The 25494-nt window shown below is 39.3% G+C and overlaps 1 protein-coding gene across 3 annotated transcripts; it reads right to left on the reverse strand.

Annotated features, from left to right (window-relative positions):
• Positions 1-502: 502 nt before the first annotated feature.
• LOC137387624 (calcium-transporting ATPase sarcoplasmic/endoplasmic reticulum type-like) lies at positions 503-25179 on the reverse strand. Of its 3 annotated transcripts, XM_068074104.1 has the most exons (24): positions 25104-25177; positions 23587-23860; positions 22937-22954; positions 22613-22695; positions 21375-21488; positions 18872-19010; positions 15531-15697; positions 15307-15373; positions 14734-14822; positions 14339-14516; positions 11425-11555; positions 10683-10874; positions 9516-9630; positions 9078-9220; positions 7531-7749; positions 6680-6802; positions 6305-6517; positions 5783-6003; positions 5395-5597; positions 5132-5217; positions 4588-4721; positions 2818-2935; positions 2453-2570; positions 503-1021 (listed from the first exon to the last, which is right to left on the reverse strand). In XM_068074104.1, exons 2-24 carry the CDS (start codon positions 23705-23707, stop codon positions 978-980), a joined length of 3036 nt encoding a protein of 1011 aa, XP_067930205.1. In that variant the 5' UTR covers positions 23708-23860; positions 25104-25177; the 3' UTR covers positions 503-977. The 3 variants fall into 3 exon arrangements, with proteins under 3 accessions (XP_067930205.1, XP_067930204.1, XP_067930203.1); XM_068074103.1 differs by lacking the exons at positions 503-1021; positions 4588-4721 and adding an exon at positions 4276-4409 and having other exon boundaries at positions 2142-2570; positions 25104-25179; XM_068074102.1 differs by lacking the exon at positions 503-1021 and having other exon boundaries at positions 2142-2570; positions 25104-25175.
• Positions 25180-25494: the final 315 nt, after the last annotated feature.

The raw sequence follows: 25494 nt of genomic DNA on the forward strand, positions 1-25494 counted from the left end.
ATATAGACAAACACTGAGATTTATACCTCTAGATTGAACAAAAGCTTATTAGCTGTTTTTTAATTTTGGGATTCTGTGTGCAATAAAATTTACACTGTCAATAGGAAGTTTTCATACAGTAAGTGGAATACATTAGTAATGTGTAGTGATAATGCAAAAGCTTTGTACAATGATCAACACAACAAATAAGAATTAATTTTACTCCTAAAAATTTTTATTTATTTTTTGTAGAAGACCTAGCTCAAATCCACACGCCGTTACAAGCACTCTCACTGCATATAGTCGAACAGTAACGGATACCATGAACTTTGTACACTCAAATGCATTCAATAACCCTATATCAATGACGGCCAACATAGGAACCCAACTACAATTAACACTTAATTGAATATTGTTCTCCGTTCAGTCACCCCTGCATTTATAGCTACTATTAGTGTGCCATATTTCTAGATTGCAATCAGATGTTTCCTTTGAGATGAAGCGGCAAGTTTGTTCATTGACCAAGTTGTATTACTTCTTTATTTTTGATAAAATAAACAAAAAAAGGTTAAATCCTACACGAATGTCCCAACTTAAATGTCCTGCATAAGTGGTTCAACTCAAAGCCAGCTGTTAAAACTGAACTACAATGCTAAACACTTTCGAAAAATAATTCTTAATGGAAAAGAATTTATACAGCTAATCGAAGAGCAATACTAAGAATAAAAACTCTAGTTAGAGGAATTAACGACTTGGTTTCTCTCATGCGAGTGAACCAGAAAATGTAGATAGTAACAATTGTCGTATCCTTATAAAGTCATCTACTAATAACTGGCAAATGTTACCGATTGTCTATATGAAAGGGACTTGTCAACCATACAAAATACAGGATAATAGAGTGGGTGCTAACTCTGGTTGAAGCACCTATCTCTTGATAACTCGTCAAACTTGGGGGCCAAATATCACAGCAAATATCTAAAACTTTCCCCAAATCTTGCTCAACGACGTTTCTTCTCGGGATTTGTGCGATTCACTGGACCATCTGCAATAAAAAAAGTGTAACCAACGATTTTAAGGTGATGGAACACGCATGTACCCGTAACAACATCGGTTGAAGAACAGCCAATGCACAAAAATACATTCTCATGGGTGTACTAGCCCAAGGTAAGCGTATGAAGTAGATTTCACAGTTAGTGTGCTAACACTGAGTCGCAGCACGTGTACAAGCTGTAGCCTAATACCTCAAACAAGAAGCAATGCAACCAGGTAAGATTTAGCGTAGCTAATGACGTAATCACCCTAGTGCCACCAATACATTCAACCGATACCACTGCATGCATTCCTAACTATCTAGCATTGATAAATTACTTGTTCAAAAATAATAGGAGTAAGTGCGATACATTTACCTTGAATTTGAAGAGCAGAGAAAGAAATGGGCTCAACGCTAGCTACTGAAGGGCACACACCATGCGGCTCTATATAACAAGGCGCTCATCCAATCGAAGAGGGGGAAACAACTCCACAAGTTTATAATCGTAATCTGCACTATATTTTGCATTGGAACATATATCGCAATAGATATATACATAATAAACTTGCGGCAGAATTGTCTATACAATATTAAGGCAGTATTAGTAAAGGAAGATGCAACAGTATAATCTACGAAACAATGCGACCAGAAAATACAACAGTAGTAAAATCACACTAATATGCCATCTAAACAATCACCAATGACTACCAACTCGCAGACAATCGCAGCAGTCAAAGGCAAGGCAGAGGCTGTGAACGTACTGATGCTCAAAACTAAATACATGCAAAAACTTGAAACAGCTTTTATGGTTGTGCAGCAAGCGGCTACATCACCACCTATCGCTTATGCCAGAGTGCTAGCACACCTCCCAGCGTGAGAGAAACAGAGATTATAGTATATAAATAAGTTGAGTGAAAGCATTTTATTTTACATCTCCCTTTGAAATATACAAGACAGCCATATTTACAGCGTGTCGAACAAGTTTGACTACTGCTTAATAAATAGGTAGCGATGGTTATCTTTGTGAAAAAAGACAAGCCTAGAGATCTAGGAAGCAGACTAGAGTGTGCATGGGGGGGAAGAGCCTAGGCAAAGGGAGGGGGGGGGAAGAGCCTAGGCAAAGGGAGGGGGAAGAGCCTAGGCAAAGGGAGGGGGAAGAGCCTAGGCAAAGGGAGGGATGAAAAATAGTTGGACAATAGAAAGGAGAGCAAGAAGGAGAGAGAGAAAGAACTATCTGGTTTCAAGGGGGAGAGGAAGCTGGAATAACGAAGAAGGCTCTATTATGGCTTTATCGTCACTAGATGGTAAGAGGCTTGCTTGTACGTGATGCTATACGTTAAGTATCTAAGGTTGAAACTGAGGGTTACAAAGGAGAATAGTAAAGCATGCCGAAATAACAAGCCCACATAAGGGCAACAGTAGCTCCACCGGATGGCCTACTACCTTCCGATTGCATTCGCGCCATGAACTTTAGTGACTCGTCCAGAATGATGACAGGCAATGAAATCTTTAGTACAGCCACCCAGTGACCTAGAGTCAGCGGTGTAATCTGGAACACTGTCTGCAATCAAATTAATATTTCATTAGAAAATTCAAACAATCAACACGGCAGTTTCTAGGAAAATAATACGATTTACAAATACGAAAAAATACAATCTGGCCATACAGACTGTACAACGACCGATGGAAAATGTGGCTAACTAGCTACCAATTTGTCATTCCTACATTTGCTAACTATAAAAATATCGTAGATCAGATTTGAAATGATGCGACTTTGCAGGAAGGTACAAGCAGCATGTTAGACTTACCGAAAGGAAGGGTACGTGCAAAATCATGAAGTGAAGAGCCATGGAGAGAGCTACTGCACCCACCAGCCAAGGGTTTACCCATGGAGGCATGGAAAGTAGTGACTGATTCTCACTCAAACTAAAACAGCACAAACACCTCGCTTACCACCACATTTGTACATTATATAATTCACATCAGCGTTGATTTAGGCATAAAATGTCGCAATTTACTGTTGCTGGAGGTGCAATATGTTATGAATCAGAACTGATTCGCATGCAATATGTCACAATTAACTGTTGTATATACTATGTTACGTAGCAGTGTTGGTTTGTATATAATATGTCACGAACCAGTCTTGATGCGCTTGTAACACAGCACAAATTAGTTAATCGTGAAAGCTTTACAAGCTCGTTGCATGTTGATGAATGAGGTTAAATAGAAATTGAGTTAAATGTATGCATAGTTTAGCAAATCCGTAATGCCTTTGAACCAACAGAAGATTTGTGCTAGAGGAACTACTGGGGCAGCCAGCCAGCCTCACCACCACACATCAATGCTTAGCTCAGTCTAGACTAGAACAACAAATGCCACACTAAGCTAATGCTGACCTCAAGATGAACAGTTTTCTAGTAGAGAGAAGATACTGAGCAAGGACATGACAAACAGAGTGTAACTAAAAATATCTTTCTTGCATAATTCTACAACGTAAGCACAGACCCACTGCAACACGGCAACAAAGAATCTTCCTAGATGCACACAAACAGTCCACTATCAACAACAATAATTTGCCCTTCAACTAAGGCCGACTATCTAGTAAGAGAAACTAAGTCATCCATGTAACACATAGAAGTAAACCTTAAAACAACAGCAAGCAAAATAAAGTACGCAAGCGCATGACTATTTTTAGATTCAATCAAGAAACAAACCAAGGGATTGGAATTGCATAAAAGTTGAAGAAAAGGTGTTATTTAGAGTTGTGATTTCACACTTCCACCCATACATAGGAGTGATAACTCCCACTGCTCAAATTATGACCACATTGCTTCAACTTATCACAAATGCGTACTTATATTAAATTCAACAGGAGACACCACAAATTAAAGAACGCAACCAAAAGTCTCAACACCCAAAGAACATTCAAGAGATAATAGCTCCTGGCAAACAGCCAGTTAGCCTACGAGCCTTGGCTCATTGACTAAACGTACAAACCAGAAAGCCACTACAGGCAGTCAACCGGCAATACAACCATCACCCAGCAACCAGAGGATAGTGAGTACTATATACCAACAGAAAGCACTAGAAGCAACTGTTGTACTGCTGGTACTCAGAGAAAGTGGACAAGCAGAAAAGCTATTTTGGTAATTGGAGAGCACAGGAAAGGTGCAGGCAGACACGAGCCCAGACCAGCACATGTGTGTTAGAAGTTTCTTCTCTCCAGCGGTTAGACACATGGCATCGCTGATGCTGCCACGAATTACCTATTCAAGGCGTTCAGCATCTCAACCGTGACGAGGACAGACAGAGCCAGGCCGTGTGGTATGTCACTGTCGAAGACAGCGCAGTCAATACCCGCGAAATTTGCCGGCTGAGCTAAGCATTGAGAGTGATGAGTCTGTATAAAAGAAGATATCCTTCACAATAGTTGCTTGCCAATATCACAATGAGATGAGTTGCCGCCAGCCAACCTCTGCCATCTAGCCAGTTCACTGGTTAAACTGACGCGAGTGACGCAGCAGAGGCTGATGACAAGGTGGCGCCGTGGCAACGCATCAACAATCCTAAACAGTTACCTGTTAAGTGCATTTAGCATCTCAATGACGACGAGGACAGACAAGGCCATTGTCATAGGATAGGGTGACTGAAAAACGTCACAATCTACTCCTTTAAAATTCTCAGGTTCTCCTAAGCATTGCATATGATGGGTCTGCAAACAATTCAGTTTTCAGTTAGCAGACAGTACGAAGCAGAGCATGACACAACAGTGGAACTATGGATGGGTGAGAGCATTTGTTTTGATATGCTCGTGTCTGGTCTATAATAGTGAATTTACCACGTCAACTTGGGCACCGAGCAGCATCCGATACTTGGTACTGGTTCTAAAGATTCTTTATGCAGTGTGATACTTTTACAATTGTCATAATCTAAGCTTATTTACATTCAAACTCAATATTGCTTCAAAAATTGCTCTCCATCATTCCAGCATGCTTCGAGCTGTAGAATATTTGAAATCAGTACGCGAGCCGAAATATCACGCCTTATATACTTAAAATAATCCAACGCAGTGTTTGTCGACAAACCTAACAAACCTCTGAGATTGAGTTGAGACAAGCTTACCAGCTGATAGTAGTTGAGGTGAGGTCCATCGGCAGCTGTCATGAACCACCAGGCAGCAGCGCCAACGGTTGCCGCACCAACATAAACTGCAAGCAGAGCATCAATGTGCTGTACCGCATAGACAAAAAGGACTAGCAATTCTCTGCAGGTGTAAAAGTTGTAATAGTGAAAAGGACGATCAGCCAGCCCATTTTATTTCCATATGATGAACTGAAAAAGATTATGTAGTACACTAAATACTTCAGGTGCAAGAAATACCTCACCTCCAATAGCCATGTATCTAAAGAACAACCAGCCAGTGATGAGGCCTTCTTTAGGGTCCCTTGGCTGTTTGTCCATAATATCGAGATCTGGGGGGTTGAAGCTTAGGGCTGTAGCGGGAAGTCCATCTGTTACTAGATTCACCCACAGAAGCTGTACGGGAATCAGTGCCTCAGGCATGCCAAGTGCCGCCGTCAAGAAGATGCTGCCGATAGCAAAATGATCAAAGGTAAGCGCAGATAAATTACACCAAAAATCAACTAGACAAGCTCTCTGAAGCTAAAAGTAGTCACAATTCAGCCAAAGGTCAGCACCTAAGACTGAAGACTTACAGAGTTATGTAAGAATAAAACACTAAAGAGCCCCCCCCCCCCTTCCCGCCCCACTCACCTAACAACCTCTCCAATGTTCGATGAAATGAGATATCTGATGAACTGCTTCATGTTGTTATAAATGGCACGGCCTTCCTCTACGGCTGCCACTATGGAAGAGAAATTGTCATCAGCGAGCACCATCTCGGAAGCTGATTTGGCTACGGCAGTACCGGAACCCATAGCAATGCCTATCTCTGCTTTCTTGAGGGCTGGGGCATCATTTACACCATCTCCTGTCTAAAAAAAGTGAGTAAGTAGAGAATGTTTGCGTACTAGTAGCCAGTCACATTTGGTACGAACAATTATAACTCGTTTGCGCCAGAACATAGAGACAAGGCAGAAGTTATAAAATAGTAAACAGAAGATAATTTTTATGCCACGTTAGTAAAGTTTGTTGCTTATTGTCCAAGATTAGGCCATCGAAACATTGACATAAAACGATAACACTTTATATGTATTATGCTTAGCATACGACCTACTAAACATATTGAGAAGAGGACAGAGAGAGTAGTAGCAAACAGGTTAGAATGTAATGTACCATGGCTGAGATCTCGCCCATGCTCTGCAGATGCTCGACGATCTTGCTCTTATGGGAAGGTTCGACTCTAGCGAAGAGCCTCGCTCTCATCACCGCTTCTACCTGCTCTTTCTCTGACAAATCGTCAAACTCTCTGCCAGTGTACGCGAGGCCTTCCGTTGATTCCATTTCATCAAACACTCCGATTCGCCTGCAGATGGCCTCAGCTGTAGCCTATAGCAGCAACAAAACATCAAGACACCTCCCAACTGTGGAAATGCGCAATGCCTATTGTCCTGTTGATGAAATAATGAGTCAATAGATCATTGCTAGCTTCTTACCAATAAACTTTGCAAAAAGTAAAGTAAAGTCAAAACCTTGCTACACATCACTCACCTTGTTGTCACCAGTTATCACGATAACTCTGATGCCTGCTTTGCTGCACTGCTTTATGGCATCCATTACTTCAGTTCTTGGTGGATCCAACATTCCAACAACACCAACAAATGTCATGTTCGTCTATAACAGACAGATTTGTATTTAGGTAAAACACAACTTTCGAACTATATCGGATTGCTATAGCTGTAAACCAGCGAAACAACATTATACACCATAGATGGATATACGCGGTGTATATATACAAGAAACATTTGAGAGACGTATTTAATTTGAAAGTCTAAAAAATATAAAATAGGCTATAAAAATCCTAAAGTTGCTAAAAAAGATCTGAACAATAAAAGCAGCAAAAAATAAATAGCAAAAATAAATATTAAAACAACCAATGCGAATTTTGCTAATTCTGACTAATATTTCACTTTCAATTGCTTCATCGAAATTGGGTAATGTAACTGCAAAGTGCAAACTAAGTCCGGATCTACCTGTACAGTAAGGAGAGACAACTTCAAATTTTTTTCACGAAGCATTATTTTTAGAAATGCAAAATATGCATATTATCTAACGATAAACCTATCGAAAGGTACAGGTGGAGTAGCAAATATTAGTTATTATTAGTTCCCTTTCTAGATAGCATAAAATTGTGGAATGGGGCACATTTTCTGCAACGATTGCCAAACTTACCAGTGTTACTGACAATATACTACCTATTCACAACAGAATGAAATAACAAACATAGCTAGCACAAAGCTGCAAGAAATGATTCTTCTTCCACTCTAGCTATTCTTGCTGCTGAACAGGGACATGAGCTGCATATATTTACAGTGCTCAATAAAGAGCTTTTATTACCCTACCTCATATTGAATAAACTTTCTAGAATCCTCCATATCGATATCCTCAGGTTTTGGAGGGTTATCAATGGTGGCTAAAGCGAGACATCTCAGGGTGTCACGTCCCGTACCATAAGCCTTTATGCGCTTCATGATTTCCTGTTTGAGCACAGCAGTCATTGGCACCTTCTGTGTGCCACATCTTACGTATGAGCAGCGATCCAACACACCTTCAGGTGCACCCTACAGAGCGGAAGCAAATGTCGTTGTCCAATCCTAAGCAAAAATTGTACAACTTCGTCGCATGCAATGAGGTTTCCCCGGTGTTCTTATCCGACTCTTAATTTGGTAAAAGTATGAGTTGCTCATGCAGTTTTAATATCCCAAAAATGGAATTGTCTTCTGACTAAACAGTGCTATTTACTAAGATTTTTATGAAGACAACGCAAATGCTGTCGCACAATCCCATAAGGTGATGTGTAAATGCATCCCCTAGATCTTAGCAATAAATAAAAAATTGAAATAGAACTGGTAATAATGTCGCCGTCATGAGAAGTTTCTTGGAATAAGTTTTCCCGGGTTTAACAATCCATAATAAATACCAAGCATGGAAAGTGTGAAAACCAAAGCATTTCCAACGATATCTTAGTCAAGAAAACTTACACAGAACTTACAGATGGAAATGCTGACATTGAATGTCAGTTTTTATTAACTTTAACTTCACAGCAGTTTGCCAATGAAAAAAATTAGACTAAGACAAAGCTCGATCGCAAATCAAAAGCTATGTGTGATAACTCGAGCCTCGTGTCTAACGTCAGTGTCCAGGCAAGCGGTTTACATAATCCAAATGCTAATACTGCAATTAGGTAGAGCAACAAATCATGCAAGCAGCAACAACCGCTGCATCAATTTTCACATATTCAATGGGTTACATATGGTCACAATCAAAACCCGGCCTCATGATATCAGCTTTTGTCTCTCATCTGCACTTGGCACAGCACAGAGCATAAATAGCCGGCAACAAGGATCGAAGGATACTATTTTGAGCCTTTGTACAACAGATGAATGTTTTCCAGATGCGCAGTGAGCTTAGACAAACTCGAGTCACCATGGAAAGTGTATCTGCATGCATAGACCTACATATTCATAACAAATTGAATAAAGCACCCGTTTAGTTACATAAAATAAAGATGCATCTCTCTGTCTCTCGAGTGAATAGGAAACCAAAAATAAACAAATTCGATTTGGCATAGCTCTAGCCAGTTACAAGTATTTGTGAAAATGTGTAGAGGATGATCTGATAGGTTACTCGGTCAGAACCAGTCCTAACAGCTGACGGTATGCTCAACCATCCACCCACCGTCATTCTTATGCCTTGTAAAGACTATATAAAGCAGCATCACGTCAGGAGCAGACAGTAACCTCTCCAACAGATGGGAACTGACAGGATTAATATCTGTCTAACATACCAGAGCTGTATTCGCTAGCTTATACTTTACTGTAAAACGCACGGTATCACTCCACTGCATGACTGAAGCAATATGCTGGTAATAAGAGAGAAGATATCACACCTTGCAATACATCTTGGCTCCACCAGCAGCCCGTGTCGGTTTATTGGGCACGACGTAGGTGCTCATACTCTTCCTGTCACGCGAAAACTCGAGGGTGAATTCCTTGTGGAAATTGGTCTGGATGGTGTGACAGCATGCCGTGCCTGCGTGTAGCATAACAGAAAATGGTATATAGAATCCCGCCGTGTAACCATCAATAAGCTATTATGATCGAATAAAATGCAGCACCTACAGACTGTCTTGTTGGAACAAATGGACCCAGACAATTACTATACTGTTAGCTAGAAAGCTCAAGCTCAAATTCCAATATGATCAGGTCAAAGCTATATTTTACCCACAATGTTGGTGCAAATACTGGGAATCAGTACAGCTAGAAGGCAATTTTCAAAGAGCAAATGAAGAGCTACGGAGAGTCTAACAGATGCATGAGCCACCTACCTAACTCCTTCTTGGTTAGGGATGATTTGTCCGTATTGAGCACGTTCATTTTCTCAACAAGAACTGTAAGGGCCGTCTCTGTCGCCTCACCGACTTTCTCATAAACACCCTTTGCCTGCGCAACGACAATATTTACTCAAGCTAACAAGTGATCAATGGCCAACCCCTGCAATAGTTGAGACTTGAAACACAACAGCTGCAGTTGTACAATTGACTGGAAGGGTTTACCACCTGTCCCGATGACCCAAGTCTGCCTGTGTTTGGTAGTTAAATTGAAACCCAATTGAGTCCAAAACTTACATAAATCTACCAGCAGAAAATGAAATTCACTTGTAAGTGTAATGTGAGTGCAATGTAAGTTAGTGCAATATAAAAGTATGTGACAAGTTTGCTCTTCACGTTTGGTTTACACAACCAAATGTCAAATAATGATGACATGCAAAGTAAATTTCTGATACATAGACATACAATTCCTGACGTGAAAGGCATCATAAATCAAATAACTGTTTACATACAAGGGAATAAGCGATAACAAGTAAATCACTGAACAAGCTAGCATAAGCAAATTCGTGAGCCAAATAACCTGGTCTCCATCAGACTGCCCAGTGCACCCACAAAACCCGCTCTTCCTCTGCAAGACAACAAAGTGATGCAAGCTGTAAGTTTATGACTAGGTCCATAAGAGGAGTGTTGCTGTGAGACTAACCGATTTCCAGGAGTTTTAGGTCATAAGAGAGTTATAATTGTGTTAATTGATGACAGCATAAATCCAATCATTGCAAGTAGGGCGCTGAAAGGAGGGCGCTGAGGGGAGGGCGCTGAGAGGAGGGGGCTGAGAAGAGGACGCTGAGAAGAGGGCGCTGAGAAGAGGGCGCTGAGAGGAGGGCGCTGAGAGGAGGGCGCTGAGAGAAGGGCGCTGAGAGGAGGGCGCTGAGAGAAGGGCGCTGAGAGGAGGGCGCTGAGAGGAGGGCGCTGAGAGGAGGGCGCTGAGAGGAGGGCGCTGGGAGGAGGGCGCTGGGAGGAGGGCGCTGGGAGGAAGGCACTGCGAGAATGATTAGAAACCAGTTTCAAAGATGAGCAGGATCAGCCTAACATGGCGAGGGTAGATTATAGACATCGATATGGATAAACATGAAAATAAACAGTACGGCCAAGAAGCTCCCTTACATCATTGTAATCGACACTGGAATCATTGCAGAGAGCACAAATGGTCGCCATCTCATTAAGGGCTTCATAGTCGGAGCACTTCACACGAGTGTTGCTCTTGTAGACATCGCCATCAGGAGCGTACGTTGATCCGGTGATATCAAACTCGTGCACTGTGGGATTGGGACCTTCAACTTTGTCAAAAACAAACATCTACAAATAGAGCATCACCTGTGAATTATTAATAAGTTGTGACGCATACGATAGTAAGAGGATACCATTGCCAAGTGAACTCGACGTAGTCTTTCAGTATTTATGGCTATGCGCATGAATAGGTTGCGCATCAATTAACGCACTGGTAACCTACTAAAGAAGAAAACCATAATATATGAGCTCTCGTGCAGCAGTTTAGACAAATGCTCCGTCGGTAGTGCATTAAGACTTTTGTGCTATGATCTGGTAACGTACAGTGTAGGATAATCAGGGATGATGTTACAGCAAGATGTTATAATATAAACACAGTATCATAAATAAACCAGCAAGTTGTTTCTCTATAAACTCATTGCTACAGATGTCCTATTTCCAATCTATTTACAAACTGATAAGTTGAACAGTTCAAAGATTAAGACAAGAAAAACATAAACAAGTATAAATGCTCAAGTATGTGACACAAGTACATAGAAGTAGGACATAAGTAGGGAGTTGAAGTACATTGTTCAACAAAGAGAATGCCAGTCGTAAGGGAATAAAAAGAATAACCCACCCTGCAGACAGACATCTGATTGGTGGTGAGTGTGCCAGTCTTGTCAGAGCATATGACAGAAGTGCAACCCAGGGTTTCGACGGAGGGTAGACTCCTCACAATAGCATTCTTTCGGGCCATACGTCGAGTTCCTAATAAAATAGTCGACGACGATGACAACCTTCTCAACATTGCAGCAAAACGTGCAGTTAGCAGAAAGATCTGCTTCGCAATTCATGCTTTCTTCTCGGCAAGCTTGAATAATCTTTGCTGAACTTCTGGGAGGATATTGGTAGGAAGAAACAATGTAACCAACCGTGCACCTAATAACACTCCGCCATATTCACAGCTCTAGTATTTTTACTTTCTCGAGCAGCGCTATTAATTTAATACTAATTTTATAAGGTTGGGGCTCTTTGATGATGGCCAAACAGTACCGCATGTATAATACATTTTAGGAATGCGTGTAAACGTAAAGCCTACGCATGTTATGCATTAATCTATATATACATCTAGTGATGAGTCTAATCCCTATTAGGCATAACTTCTGCTCTATCTTACCCTCATCAGCCTCATCAACGTAACTAATCGGTCATAAACTCCAAAAATCAACACTCCCGCTTGTAAAACAAACTCGACCTGTTGCCATTACAAATAACCAGGCACAGTCTATGACCTTTACACCATGATAATGACATGGTTGCACAGTTGGAGTCAATGATGCAAGCAGATGTGAACATCAGATCGTTGGCTAGGAACCATAGTCACTAGCTCCACATATATACCTAAAGGGGCAGCTACACTGATGGTTACACGGGTGGATAATGCCTGACGATGGTTTAAGTTATAAAAAATGACAGTTTTCAATTATATCCAGACTGATCGTATATTGGCTAAATCATTCAAGGTTTCAAGCAATCCTTTATGCTCTGCTTATTATAGAAGGAAAATTATTGCAATGACGAGCTTATTATTTTTAGCAACTTTTTAGAGCAATAAATGTTTGCTCATAGCCAACCAAAAATATTGAGAGAGAATAAGCTATTGACACAAAAATAATTTGACTCGCCTGCAGAATTTTGTGCAGCTGCTACAGGAAACTCGGCCCGAAGTCATTCTTTTAGCATAACTCGCAAATGCAGTTATAAGAGTAGGATAAATGCTAATACATGCGAGAGATGAGGAGTGGGTTATAAAAGTCCCTGCTGACATAAGGAGAAGAATCCTACAACCTGTCAGGCACTCGCGTAGCAGCTTACATAGTGTGTAGCTAAATATACATTCGCTATGCATACAAAGTGAGCATGTATACAATAGGCGTTGGAGCATCCAAGCTTAAAGCAGCATGATGCCGCAGTTTTATAAACTCATCTCACGAATGGGGAATGAGGTGTACATAGGTGATTGTGACCACTTCTATCTCACATTTCAAACCAGAGCTTCTCCTGAAAGCCTGGAGGTACCAAGTCAATCAAAAGAGTAGCCTATATGATCATTTCAAGGCTTTAACACATTTCATCTTCGCTGTCATTATAGTGCGCTGTGATGACCATAGTGTCAAGTCTTCTTGGACATAATTTTCACTAGTAACGCAACTTTCGTTTTTGGTTCATAAATGGTTTCATGAAACTGATAATTGTGGAAGCTGTTCTTCTACCCCATATTCGTGGTACAGCAGCGTCTTACATCTACTCCATTTTCTTACATGCATGTAAAATAAATGCCATACTTGGATATATGCAAAATTTGGGCTCAATTAATGAAATGGTACTTTTCCTTAATATTCACCTTTGTGGCTGCGCATGAGCTGATTAACACAATTGGGTACAAAGTACCAGTGTGCCAATGTGCAACGAAGAGTAAATCTTTGTCTCCATTTTTAAGACTACAAGTTTTTTTCAGCAAACAGCTTTGTAAGCTCATAGAGAGATTGTAGAGCTCATAGAGAGATTGTAGAGCTCATAGAGAGATTGTAGAGCTCATAGAGAGATTGTAGAGCTCATAGAGAGATTGTAGAGCTCATAGAGAGATTGTAGAGCTCATAGAGAGATTGTAGAGCTCATAGAGAGATTGTAGAGCTCATAGAGAGATTGTAGAGCTCATAGAGAGATTGTAGAGCTCATAGAGAGATTGTAGAGCTCATAGAGATTGTTAGTCATTGTTTTTAAAGATTTAGAAGTTTGGTCATTTTGTCCTATTGATCCTGAATAAATTCTGATTGCTGCTTCTGAATTTATTCAGAATAAATTCTGGCCAATGATTGTTTGCCTTGTATAGCTTATTAGCAGCATGTCAAGACTTGACATCAATCTGTTTGTTTGGTGTTTAAGAGCTCTACCTCTGCAACAAGAACTCCAAAAAGACTACACGATGTATAATGTTAATGCGGTTTTGGCAACTAAGTAAGACATACTGAAGGCCTCGCCAACCTTTACCCAGACATGAACCACCAGTAGAGATATCATATTGATGTCAAATTAGGATCAATTTATCTTCTTTTTCACCTTTGGACAATGAAATTGTCACAACAAATGAACTGGACAATATGGTCCGAGTTAATCATCGGGTTAGGCTCAAAAGAGATGTCTATCGATTTTACAAAGCCAATAAGCATAGTATGTAGCTATAGGATGACCATATGTTGAGAACCACTTAGGAGCACCATCAGCTGGTATATCAGACCAGTTGACAACAAACTAGTAAATAGTTTTAACTTTATACCTATTCAAGATGTTCAGAGGTCAACATTTCGTCACTGCATTATCTTAAATAAAATAACACAGGTAACCTATGGGGAACTAAAAATTCAACTAAAAACACTGCCTTGCCAGCTTGCAAGATGCGGATATAATTTAGCCTCGTTGCCCAAGAGAGACAAAATGGTGAATAAATCATTCTTTTCACTCCTACCCCATCACATCAACTAACTTCTTACCAAGAGCAAGGCACGTCGTGATGACAGCTGGGAGACCCTCGGGGATAGCGGCGACAGCCAAGGCAACGGCAATCTTAAAGTAGTAGATGGCTCCCTTCATCCATGAGCCACCGTGGATAGGATCATTGAAATGGCTAATATTGATAGCCCAGACGAGGATACAGATGACAGTGATTACCTGCAAGCAGTCGTACAGCAGTGAGCACATTTGATCCATTTTCACATAGTAGTTTTTTAGTTTACACCATAAATAACTCTCGCACTTTGAACTTCATAAACCTCTGTACCACCAAAGCAAATAAAGGGACTATGAACAGAAGGGGAATGCCCGAGACCACATATTACTTGTGTCATATACCGATCAACAACCAACTCTGGCAGTTCCTGCGACCCACCTTGGAGAGTTGCTCTCCAAACTCATCAATCTTTTGCTGCAGAGGAGTTTTTTCTGCCTCGGTCTCCATCATCTCATCACGGATTTTTCCTGTCAAGAGGCCAACCTTTATGTATCTTACTTTAGCAAAAATTGTAATGTGTGAAAATTGGACAATATCGTCACGAAATGAATGGTCTAATCAGAGCAATAACTGGAGTTTGTCAGCCATTTTACTGCTCAGATATATAAGAAAATTAACATCTAAGAAAATTCTGTATTATTGGCGACCCTTACACCATATTTTACTCCGGGCTTTCTGTTAACTGACTAGGCATTGCCATGATCAAACCTCGCAATAAGTATGGGAGATGATCCATACAGGCCAGGAAAGAGATGCTCGGCATCACTACTTTATGGAACAAGGGGTTAAGTGAGAATAATTACAGCTAGCCTTCCTGCTGTACCATAATAAACTAACAAGCACTGCAGATCAACTCTTCCTCAATTAATTGCTATTGGCAGGTATCTAATTGACTCGGCAGGGCAAGTTCACCGAGAAGTTAGTCAAGGCCATTCTAGAGCCTTAGCTTACCAATTTCTGTATTGGTTCCAGTGCCATAGACAATTCCCTTGCATTTTCCTGCTGCGATGTTCGTACCCTGTAACACACATATCTATTATTGCATACCCCTTACCCAATTGGGAATTGCATCACTTTAAACGAAAGCAATGTTTTGCTAGGAAACAAAAAGTGTATAAAAAACCAACCATAAATAAATAATGAGATGGGCAAACAAGCTACAGGTACTAACTGACCGAAAAGAGACAATTCTTTTTATCTTGGTTGACAGCACGGGAGTCAGGGACTACATCAGTGTGCTTAATCACGGACACAGATTCCCCAGTAAGAATGGCTTGGTCAACTCGCAGAGTAGTCGAATATATCTTGGTCAGCCTGATATCAGCCGGCACCTTGTCACCAACTACAACCAAACAGTTGTTCCCTTAACAATCCCCTGAGGTTACATAAGTGCCTTTTCACCGATAACAACTAAAAAATGTCCAACTTCTGAATAGCTCTGTCGGAGAATTACTTGAGAAACTTATCCTAGGCAGATTCGGCAATCATTTGCGACTTGGGGCATCCGCTAAACAACAGAAACTAAATCGCATGAGCTGAACAGCATGCTATACCTCAGGTAGTAGCTGTACAGGCCAACTTTCCTTTATGGCGCTCTATGCAACACTTGCTCATTTCTATGTAAATCTACTTGTATATAACGTGCAAGGCTCGTTTCACTGACACTCGCTTCTCTATTCTTATTAGCGACAATAAAAATTATTGCAATCACAAATTTATAGTTTCTGTTGTTTGAAATGCGAAACATGCACTGGTCGTTGCCAAAATTAGGTTATGGCAAACAACCCATGCGAAAACGCTATCAGCAAATACCAACACACTGGACCCAAAGTTGGTGCCGCTGCAAGTACATGCCAAATTTATCAGCGCTAAACACCGGTCTGTCTAAGCAGTCACCCTTTAACCCTGCTATAACATTATAGACTCAACAAATACACAATGCAAATAATATAACACCCTATCCTTCGCGCAGCAACATTCACTAACAAATTTGTGTTTCTACTTAAGTGAGGGGTTAAGTGGAAAGGAGACGCAGTCAGCTGAATGCATATGTCCATATAAGAAGAAGATTATTTAGGACGGAAAGGCGATCCTCAGCTAATAAGTAATCACAGTTTGTCTATTATGGTCTAATGATAAAAGCAAATATTAAACGTAATACTACAACAGAAATAATAGCCGCAAAGCTGGGCAACAGCAGTCCAACATGCCGTGCGCCAATGGTGAACGTAGCCTACAGCCCATTAGGTTATCTAACAAGATAGAGGTGACCCCCACCCCAACAAATCTATAGTACATTAGCAATAACTCCAATTACAGGTCAATAATTGAATGAAGCTAACCAATTGCATGCTTTCACGCGGTGTGATTGCAGCAGCTACGCACACATAGAAGGATTCTCAGTGGCAAATGTCAACCTAATAACAATATTTGCTTTGCTTCACACAACGCAAGGGTTAAAGGCCTACTCGTATATGTATATACAGAGCAGCCGTATGCGCGAACGTGAGAGGAAATGGTGAGATGATTAGATTACTATAGACACGGTAAAACCGAACAAAGAATTCCACCCACACTCTGGCTCGATAACTAACTGACAAGTACTGGTGAAGGTCAAAAACCTTTCAAGGAGAAACTGATGCACGTCGCAACGCAAAGACGAGGCTGAATGGCAAGCTATATACAGATCGCTTAGAGTGCTGTGAACTCGCTCGGTTACAATACAAAATTGGAGTACCGTTACACATTGAAAAAGATTTTAATCAGCGCAAAAAGAAACGTAGTGTTCATAAAGAGAAGTTTCATTCTTTTGAAAGACTACAATGTAAAGCTACATGTAGAAGTAGAAAAGAAATAGCAGTCTGACCGGTAAAGGCATCTATTTACAGCCATTAACAGCCTTCAGTCTTGAATACAGAAGCAGCTTGTCTCTGATATAATATACCAGCATTTGCTTCTTTAAGATTAACTTGCACAACATTTTTAGTAGATTTTATCAGCGAATATCAGTATTTTTCTATCATTTGCGATTGTTGTTGATGTTTGAGGTCATCTGATGGCCAGGATGTTCCAAGATTAAAATTGATAAAACTGGACCACAATTAAAACGCTCCAATCAATCGAAAGTGAAATTATGACATCTATAGTTGCAAAGAGACCGACAGAATAAAGAGGCGTGATGCTGCAACTTGCAACAATGCTGCAACTTGCAACAATGCTGCAACTTGCAACAATGCTGCAACTTGCAACAATGCTGCAACTTGAACGCAATAGCCGATACCAACTATCTCAAGGATATCAACTAGTGATGTCATATCGCACGTATTTTTTTCGGAGTGCTTTAATGGTGATGAAGTTTTATCGATTTTAATCTAGAAACAGCCGATTAGATCACATCGTACATCAATAACAATCGCATATGATAGAATACCAATAGTTTCTGATAAAATCTCCGAGTCCATCTTTAATTGCTGTAATAAGGTAACTACCAGCGTGCTCACATATCTCTCACCAGGACAGTCAAAAGCAATGTTTATAAAATGCACTGTTAGAAATAAGTCAAAATTTATATTGATTACAACAGTCTGACTTCACTGGTCTTGACATGAAATAACTGAGATATCTGAATGTCGAAACTCAATTCTCTGTTAATTTGGGTTATGACAAAATTCTGATAAGGCACGAGTGTAGATATTAACATTCAAAGCACAAACTACACTGTGTTGAATTCAAATTTTAAAAACAATGATTTGCATTTGCTTGGCCTTCCGATTTTGAAAACTGACTGTTAACCATCACTCTCATAGCGCAACTGATATGGTAGAACAAAGCAACCTCGACCATATATCATAATCAGGACTACCTTAATTGTTCTTGTTTTGTTCAAATTTCCTATAATGCTATCAATTCACAGAAAATACTACCACTTCATGAATATTTTCCCAAAATCTTTTGTAAAGGGTGTCACTATTGACAATCTAGGAAGAGAAAACTACCAAATCCTTCTCTATTACATTTGGGAGTCAAGCTTTTCAAATAAAAACATGCTATGCTAAACGGAATGCTGTGTCTGAAATGTTGCGATGCGTCATAACCACCACAGTTAGCAGGTATGACATGACAGCTATTAAATGTTGGACTTCCTATAAACGAAGACAGCCTCATTTTTAAAACCGGTTTTTTCATTTTCATCCTTCTCACAAATGAAAAATTCAAGTTTACGTGCCCTTTATATTAAGTTTTGCACGCATGATACTGCTGCTGACCTGGGGAAAGTAAAAAGGTTGCTTTCACAATAACTAATCTACAGCAAAACAATACAGACTAAAAACAATGTTAAAAAGCTCAGTTCAATTATGTAACAACAAACTCTCCCACTAAAGGTCAACCTGGTAAATAAATGTCAACAAATTTGATGCACTCATTTGAAAATATATTCAAATCAACAATTTCAGTCTGGAAAACTGAGGTTACAATAATCCCCAAAACATTGGCCACAAGCGAGAGGTGCGCCTACCTGAAACTTCCACCACATCACCGGGCACAAGCTCGTGAGCTTTCAGTCGCTGTATCCCGCGATGACTTTTCCTAATCACTTTGGCAATTTCAGGCTCATACTCCTTCAAAGCTTCAATTGCGCTTTCAGCATTTCGTTCCTACAAGAGAAGCAACTCCTGTACTACCGCAGCTTGCCTTGGCGCTCCTACAGCTACCAGTAGGGTTACTTAATAATTGCCAGTACTTGTGCAGCTTTCAAAAGATGTCGGTCACGCCAAACAGGAAGCCATCCCCAACTTAAGATGTTGATGTGGTATAAAAAGAAAACAGATGTAGACTGCTTGAAAGTTTCCACCTCCTATCCTAACAACAAAATATCCTACTCTGTTACGTTACACAACAACATTCATTGGTCAGTAATATGTAAAGCCCATATAATATTATTGCCCAATTTTAATTGGTCTTGATTAAATTTGGAGTGATGCGACGTCCTGTCTCACAAGTGTAGGTGAATCACGATTGGCATCTGATATCTTTTGTATTGAACGTCAATAGATAGACGAACATTTGGGTGGTAATGTGTGATATAATCTGGCAATTCCAAATATCTAATAGCAATCTATGCCTCAGAACACACCATATTTTGCAAGATATCAATTCACTGTTTTGGAAAACATCCTTACAACATATACTCAGACGAGCCGCTGATCACAACATATACTTATCGCATCAAAAAAAAATCTCTCAGGCTAACCAGAAAATGCATGACAAGCCCTAACTTACTAGCTTAAGTTCCTCAAATTCATTAATGAAAAAACTTAGTCAAAATCAACTACGTTACCTGCCACTGTTCATAAGCCATTTTAATTCTTAAACAAATGTATAACATAAGATGTGAGAAATATTTTTCCACAAAATGTTTTAGCCCTGCCTCGAGCTTTCAAATATTTAAATTATCTATTGGCCGGATAGAAATAAACAAATATCTTCATTTAAAAGTTAGAACGGTAAATGTTGTATATGTTGATTAAAAATAAATTTTCTGTGCGAAAACCTATTACCCGTGCAACACCAGAATTCATCTGATCAGAGTTCCAAAAATTAATTAATGTCGAACTGGTGAGGTAAGTGATAGTTTTACAGCTTGAAAGGAGCTAATTAGACCGGAGAACTATTGAACTCTTTCAATCTAACCTTTGCTTACTCATTACTTCATTATATTTACTTATTAGCCCTCGTTTCCCTTTGCTAACTCAGTGACAGCCAGCCTAACTCTTGCAATAAATAATTAAGTGCATATACACAAGGCAATATGTTTGAACATTGCCTAAATGATCTCAACATGGGCTACATAAAACAAGAGGCGAAATCTGACAGCTACAGCTGTGAGAACTATTTTTCTGTTCACAAAAGAGGTTGAGTATATAGCTGCCGGTATCGTGGATTTGACACGATTAAGTTACTTTGAGACAGCAAGCTCTTATCAGCAGTTTCCGAGTCTATTGCTTGCGAAGGGCCAGCATGTTACAATACAACAATCTGGTTTTTATGTGAAAGAAACCTTTACCAAAACATATTTGATATGAAAATCTGCCTTAATAAGCCAATTACAATTAGGATTTTTAGAGCCTTAAGAATGACAAGGCAAAAGCAGTATCCTTTGAGCAATCAGACAGGAAACAGTAACTGCACAGCGCTGCAGCAGGCTGCGTTAAGGGCTAACATGTATAATTCCTAAACATTGAAAACAAGAGCACGGTGTGCCTAAATCACTTGTACTTAACTCTGTGATGCCATCACTAAGCAATGAGCATTTACTAATAAAATTGCAAATTGTGGCAGACTATATTTCTACCAACAATCCGATGTATTGCAAACAATATTAACGTAATGCCTAGTGAGCCTAATGCACAAGACTTCATTGACTAGCAAGGAAAAATGGTGAGATCCAAGAAACGCAGTCATTATAAGCAGATCAGGCTAGTAGTTGTAGACACGTAAGTCAATATGCTGGTGTACAATGTTAAACTGCGAAACTGAGTGTCCAGCACTAGACATCCAGCATCAGACGATGAGCTTCTACATGCTCAACAAGAATAGTACAAGCGCTATAGTGAAAATCTCCTTTAGGCATCAGCTCTTTGAATAACCATTCTTTTTTTGGGGAAAATTATTAGCTCAATACCCAAAAATTGCCGAGAGCTAATGCCGAACTGACACAGTTTCACAACTTAAAAACAAAAATAGCAAGGAGGGGAAAATATAATTTTAGCTTTGGTATAATGTCTGCGTCACCTGCGGGCCAATTGCTAGCTATGAGGAACAGACATTACTGAAGTGTGGGTGTCATGGCCAAGGGGCCATTACAAGAACAAATGTCATGGAGCCTATTACCAGCATATACTTGTATTTACACACGCACCCCTTTGGTATAAGACAGCATTCAGGAGAAGTCTAGTGAAATATATAGACCAAAGCACAGGCGTGAAGAGGGAGTTATAACGAACGCAAAAGAAATGTACCTGCCAGACACCAACAACTGCGTTGGCTATTAGAATAAGGAGAATAACAAATGGCTCTACATAGGCAGTCAGTTGTTCAGTTGGGTCATCATGTTCTTCAAATAAAGCCAAAACCTACAAAAGAATAAAAAAATCCTACTACAGAAATCTACACTGCAACTTGTGATCGAGTATTCCAGCTCATCACACTTCCACCAATCACATCGCAAAATCTTTCAACGTATTGCCTTATCCCAAACTTGCTCATTTCTGCATTTGTGTTACAGATTTCAAAATTCAACATTGACTATATCCAGAACATTTGTATTTATCTCTCCACACATATGACAAGCATTGTTCTCCATTTCCTGACACCAACATACTACATCCACCATCGCATGTTTTAGTTTAAGAACTTCCTGTTGTTACAACCTTCAAATCTTTATCCCGACTCTACAATACTATTAAATTAGCAACTTATAAAACACTTTGTTCAACTCGCTCAATAATTTCCAATGCCTGTCTATTCATTTTCTTATGGCATGTCACAATAAACACCATTTTGTTACTAAGTACTCCTACCTATCAAAAAGTTATAGATACATGGTTTATACAAAACAGCTGATGTCAACCAATACAGTGTAGATCATTGACTTACAATAACATAGCATAACCTTCTGAATTTCTAGAACAGTTACTTGCAATGTCTAATTGGAACTGCACTCCATGGTACTGAAATACAGCCAAACAGCTAACACTATTGTTTACATTCCACACAAATGTTCCAGAGTAGCGCATGAGAGATGAGTGTCATGCATGAGAATCTAATGTTTGAACTCTTCTAATGTAATGATAACCTATAGTGGCTAAAACAAACGCTCGCCACCTCGACAATATGAAAAACTATATCACACAACCATGTACAAAGACTACATATCAGACAAGAGAAAACGGTCAAATATTAAACAACAGCCAAAACAATCAGTGTCTGAAAAGCAAATGAAAAGTTATGGCTGTTCAATATAATTAGTTCACTAGTAAGAGCGATATGCCAGCTGACTAGGGAAGCCAGTCAGCGTAGACTATGACTAAGTGAAATCAAGTGAGATACAAGTGAAATCAGACTCTAGTAATACAATGCACATATGACCGACTCATCTTAACCATCAAAAAGGGTGAAGCAGGTACAAGCTATGAGTAATTAATAATGCAAGACTTGCAGCACACTAATCATCATATTGAACCCATAAAATACTTACTAAGGATATGCATGCGGCTAAGAGTAAAATTTTTACTAGCAAATCATCAAATTGTTCTAAGACCAGAGTCAGCAAGCTCTTGCCTACAAAAGATGAAAGAACACCATAGCGTGTTATCGTGAACAGGTGTGAACAGGGCGTCTACAGCAGCAATGGCTACAAATTCAGCTATACTTAAGATAGAAAGGTTCAGGCCCATGAGCTATATAATATTCTCAGCTATGGTTTTGGCACAGTCTTTATGCCTAAATCAAATTCATTGTGCAGCCAAAGTTTTTGTGTACATAATAACCTCACAACTCATCAATTTATAATAAAGCTTACCATCTTCAGCTGGGAGCTCTACAAAACAAACCAAATATAACCATTAGTAAGCCATCAAAGCTACGTATAAACTAGATATTATTCGTAATGAATTCCAGTCATGATACCACATTACATCAGCAATCGACATACCTTATCCCATTCATTTGATGGCCAGCCCAAAAACGTTATTCAACGGACACGTTGCATTAGGACACAAATTATGACCAGTTTTATCATCAATCGTTATAATCAGTAAACAAAGCTCAAAGGATTACTCAACCCCGCGTGGTTTCACATGAATGGGTGAACTAGACCTAATTCTAACAGCGGGCTGCCCAACTCGTGTTACTTCACCTACGTGTCGATATTTAATTAGCTAGCTTTCTTACAACTATGGATTTGGATGACACAAAAGCAAATTCAATATACATTGACATTTAAGAGCAAAACCTCATAGTCATAGTCATCTTCAGCAAAATTATGTGATAACTTTTTATTAGTCCATATTGAAATAAACGTATTGTCTATGAAGCCATTGCAGTACTGTAACTCAAAACATGATACAAGCAGAGTATTCACGTGTGAACGCTCAAAACAGTGACAGGAAATATACAAAGAACAAGACAGCACCTAAACGTAAAAGTAACAATGGAAAATAACAAACTTACCATTAGGGCCGTACTTCTTTCTGTTAGTTTCAACTTGACTATCGGTTAAACCAGTATCATCAACTTTGAAGTAATCATATAATTCCTCTGAAGTTTTGTCATGTGCAGATAACTCCATCATGAGATCTAGATGTATGTACGTACCCAAAGGGCTGTAGGTGTTGGCAGAAGTTTAGTAAATATGACTTAGTGAATGTTAATAAAGTGAAATTCCAAGCATCGAGTGTGCCCCGTATTTTTACGGGTATGGTGAAATGTCCCGAAATGCCAACTCCTACAATGTCAACTATAGTTAATGTAGACATGCATAAAAGGTTTCTGTCACAATTATCCTTGCTAGAAAAAACAAACAAAAAAAACAATAACCATACAGCTTATGTTAAAACATTGATTGGCAACATCATTACATCGTTTAGCAATAACTGTCAATCTTTAAAAATCACTATTAGGCTCCTTCCACTACAAAGCTAATGTGCAGACATAAACATGGGATTGTTCTGAATTTATAGCTATAACACAGTCATACATACAACTAGACAGCATAAAATATTAGTACATTAGCGATTCAGTTTACTTAGTAAAAATAGTCTAATAACACTTTCATACAGCTGATGTTCCCCACAACTATTACACTGAACACACCACTATGTACAGCTATTTTACAAACAACACAAAATATTTTTCTCGATAAAAAAATTTGCAATAATAGTTGCACCTCCAACAGTAACTCAACTTAGCTTTAGCCAAACTACACATCCACTTCGACAGGTAGCCTGACAAGAGGAAAACAGGCAAAATTGTATGTTGTAACGCCTGGGTTTGAAAACATGAAAAATATTAAGGCATTCCTTTGTCTCAAAAATGCTTACAAATTTACGCATTTAAAGACATTCAAATAATGTAAAGTGGTACCCAAACAGTTATCTGCATTCCACGCTCATATATTTGCTTCAAAACGACAATTTTGCTGAACAAACATGAGCATACACGGAACAACACCAAACGCAGCAAAAATTACTTCATCTTGCACCACGAAAATAGCGCTTCTTTGTTGAACTGGTAACTGAATTCTTAACATAAGAAAAGCAAGCTTCCCACAACGAAGTATTTGAAAAATATAACACTACCATATTAAAGCCAAACTTTACTAAATAAAAAGTTGGAACCTACTTCGTCCCAACTCACAATTGGCATAAATCAAACACTCAAGAGTTACAAGCGTCTAAAAAAACTATACGTAGCTAAAAAATCATAAAGACAATTTTCGGCAAATATAGACATAACAATAAAATCACGTAGGAGGAAGATCGTTGGTGGTTAAAGTCAAACGACAGCAAAGAAAATTATAGCAATGCTTATAGTACAGCATGTGGTGATATAACAAGAGAAAACTATCGCCACCATGCGCCCATGAATTGTGGCAGAAGAATCGTTAGTCACAATAATAGACAACCATGATCCGTTTAAAACTGAGTCTAAACCTCAGTTCAATAGCCTTTCCCCACACCTATACCTACTATATAATCGGATAGTCTGGAACCGGTTGATGAGGGTTTAGTATAATATACGCTTCTGAAATATAATCGACGAAAATATAATCAAAAAGTTTCAACCGGATATGCGTATTAAGGGTGTAGCATGATGTGGAACAGCCCACTCGTACGTTTTGTTTTTAGGAAACAAAACAAAATATGCAAATATTTAATTCACAACTTCTTTAAATTGTTTATATAGTAAATTTTAATTTATTTAATTGCAAAAAATGTACCCTACAGTTTAAAAGTGTTAGATATTACTCCTTTAATAATAATAGAACACTCTCGAAAATCTAAGCTTGGTGTGGGTTAATGATTGGTCAATGACTAGCTAGTTGGACGAATAAGCACAACGCTTGGTGTGTGTAGCATT

Source organism: Watersipora subatra, chromosome 2, assembly GCF_963576615.1.
Source record: "Watersipora subatra chromosome 2, tzWatSuba1.1, whole genome shotgun sequence".
Classification (NCBI taxonomy): domain Eukaryota; kingdom Metazoa; phylum Bryozoa; class Gymnolaemata; order Cheilostomatida; family Watersiporidae; genus Watersipora; species Watersipora subatra.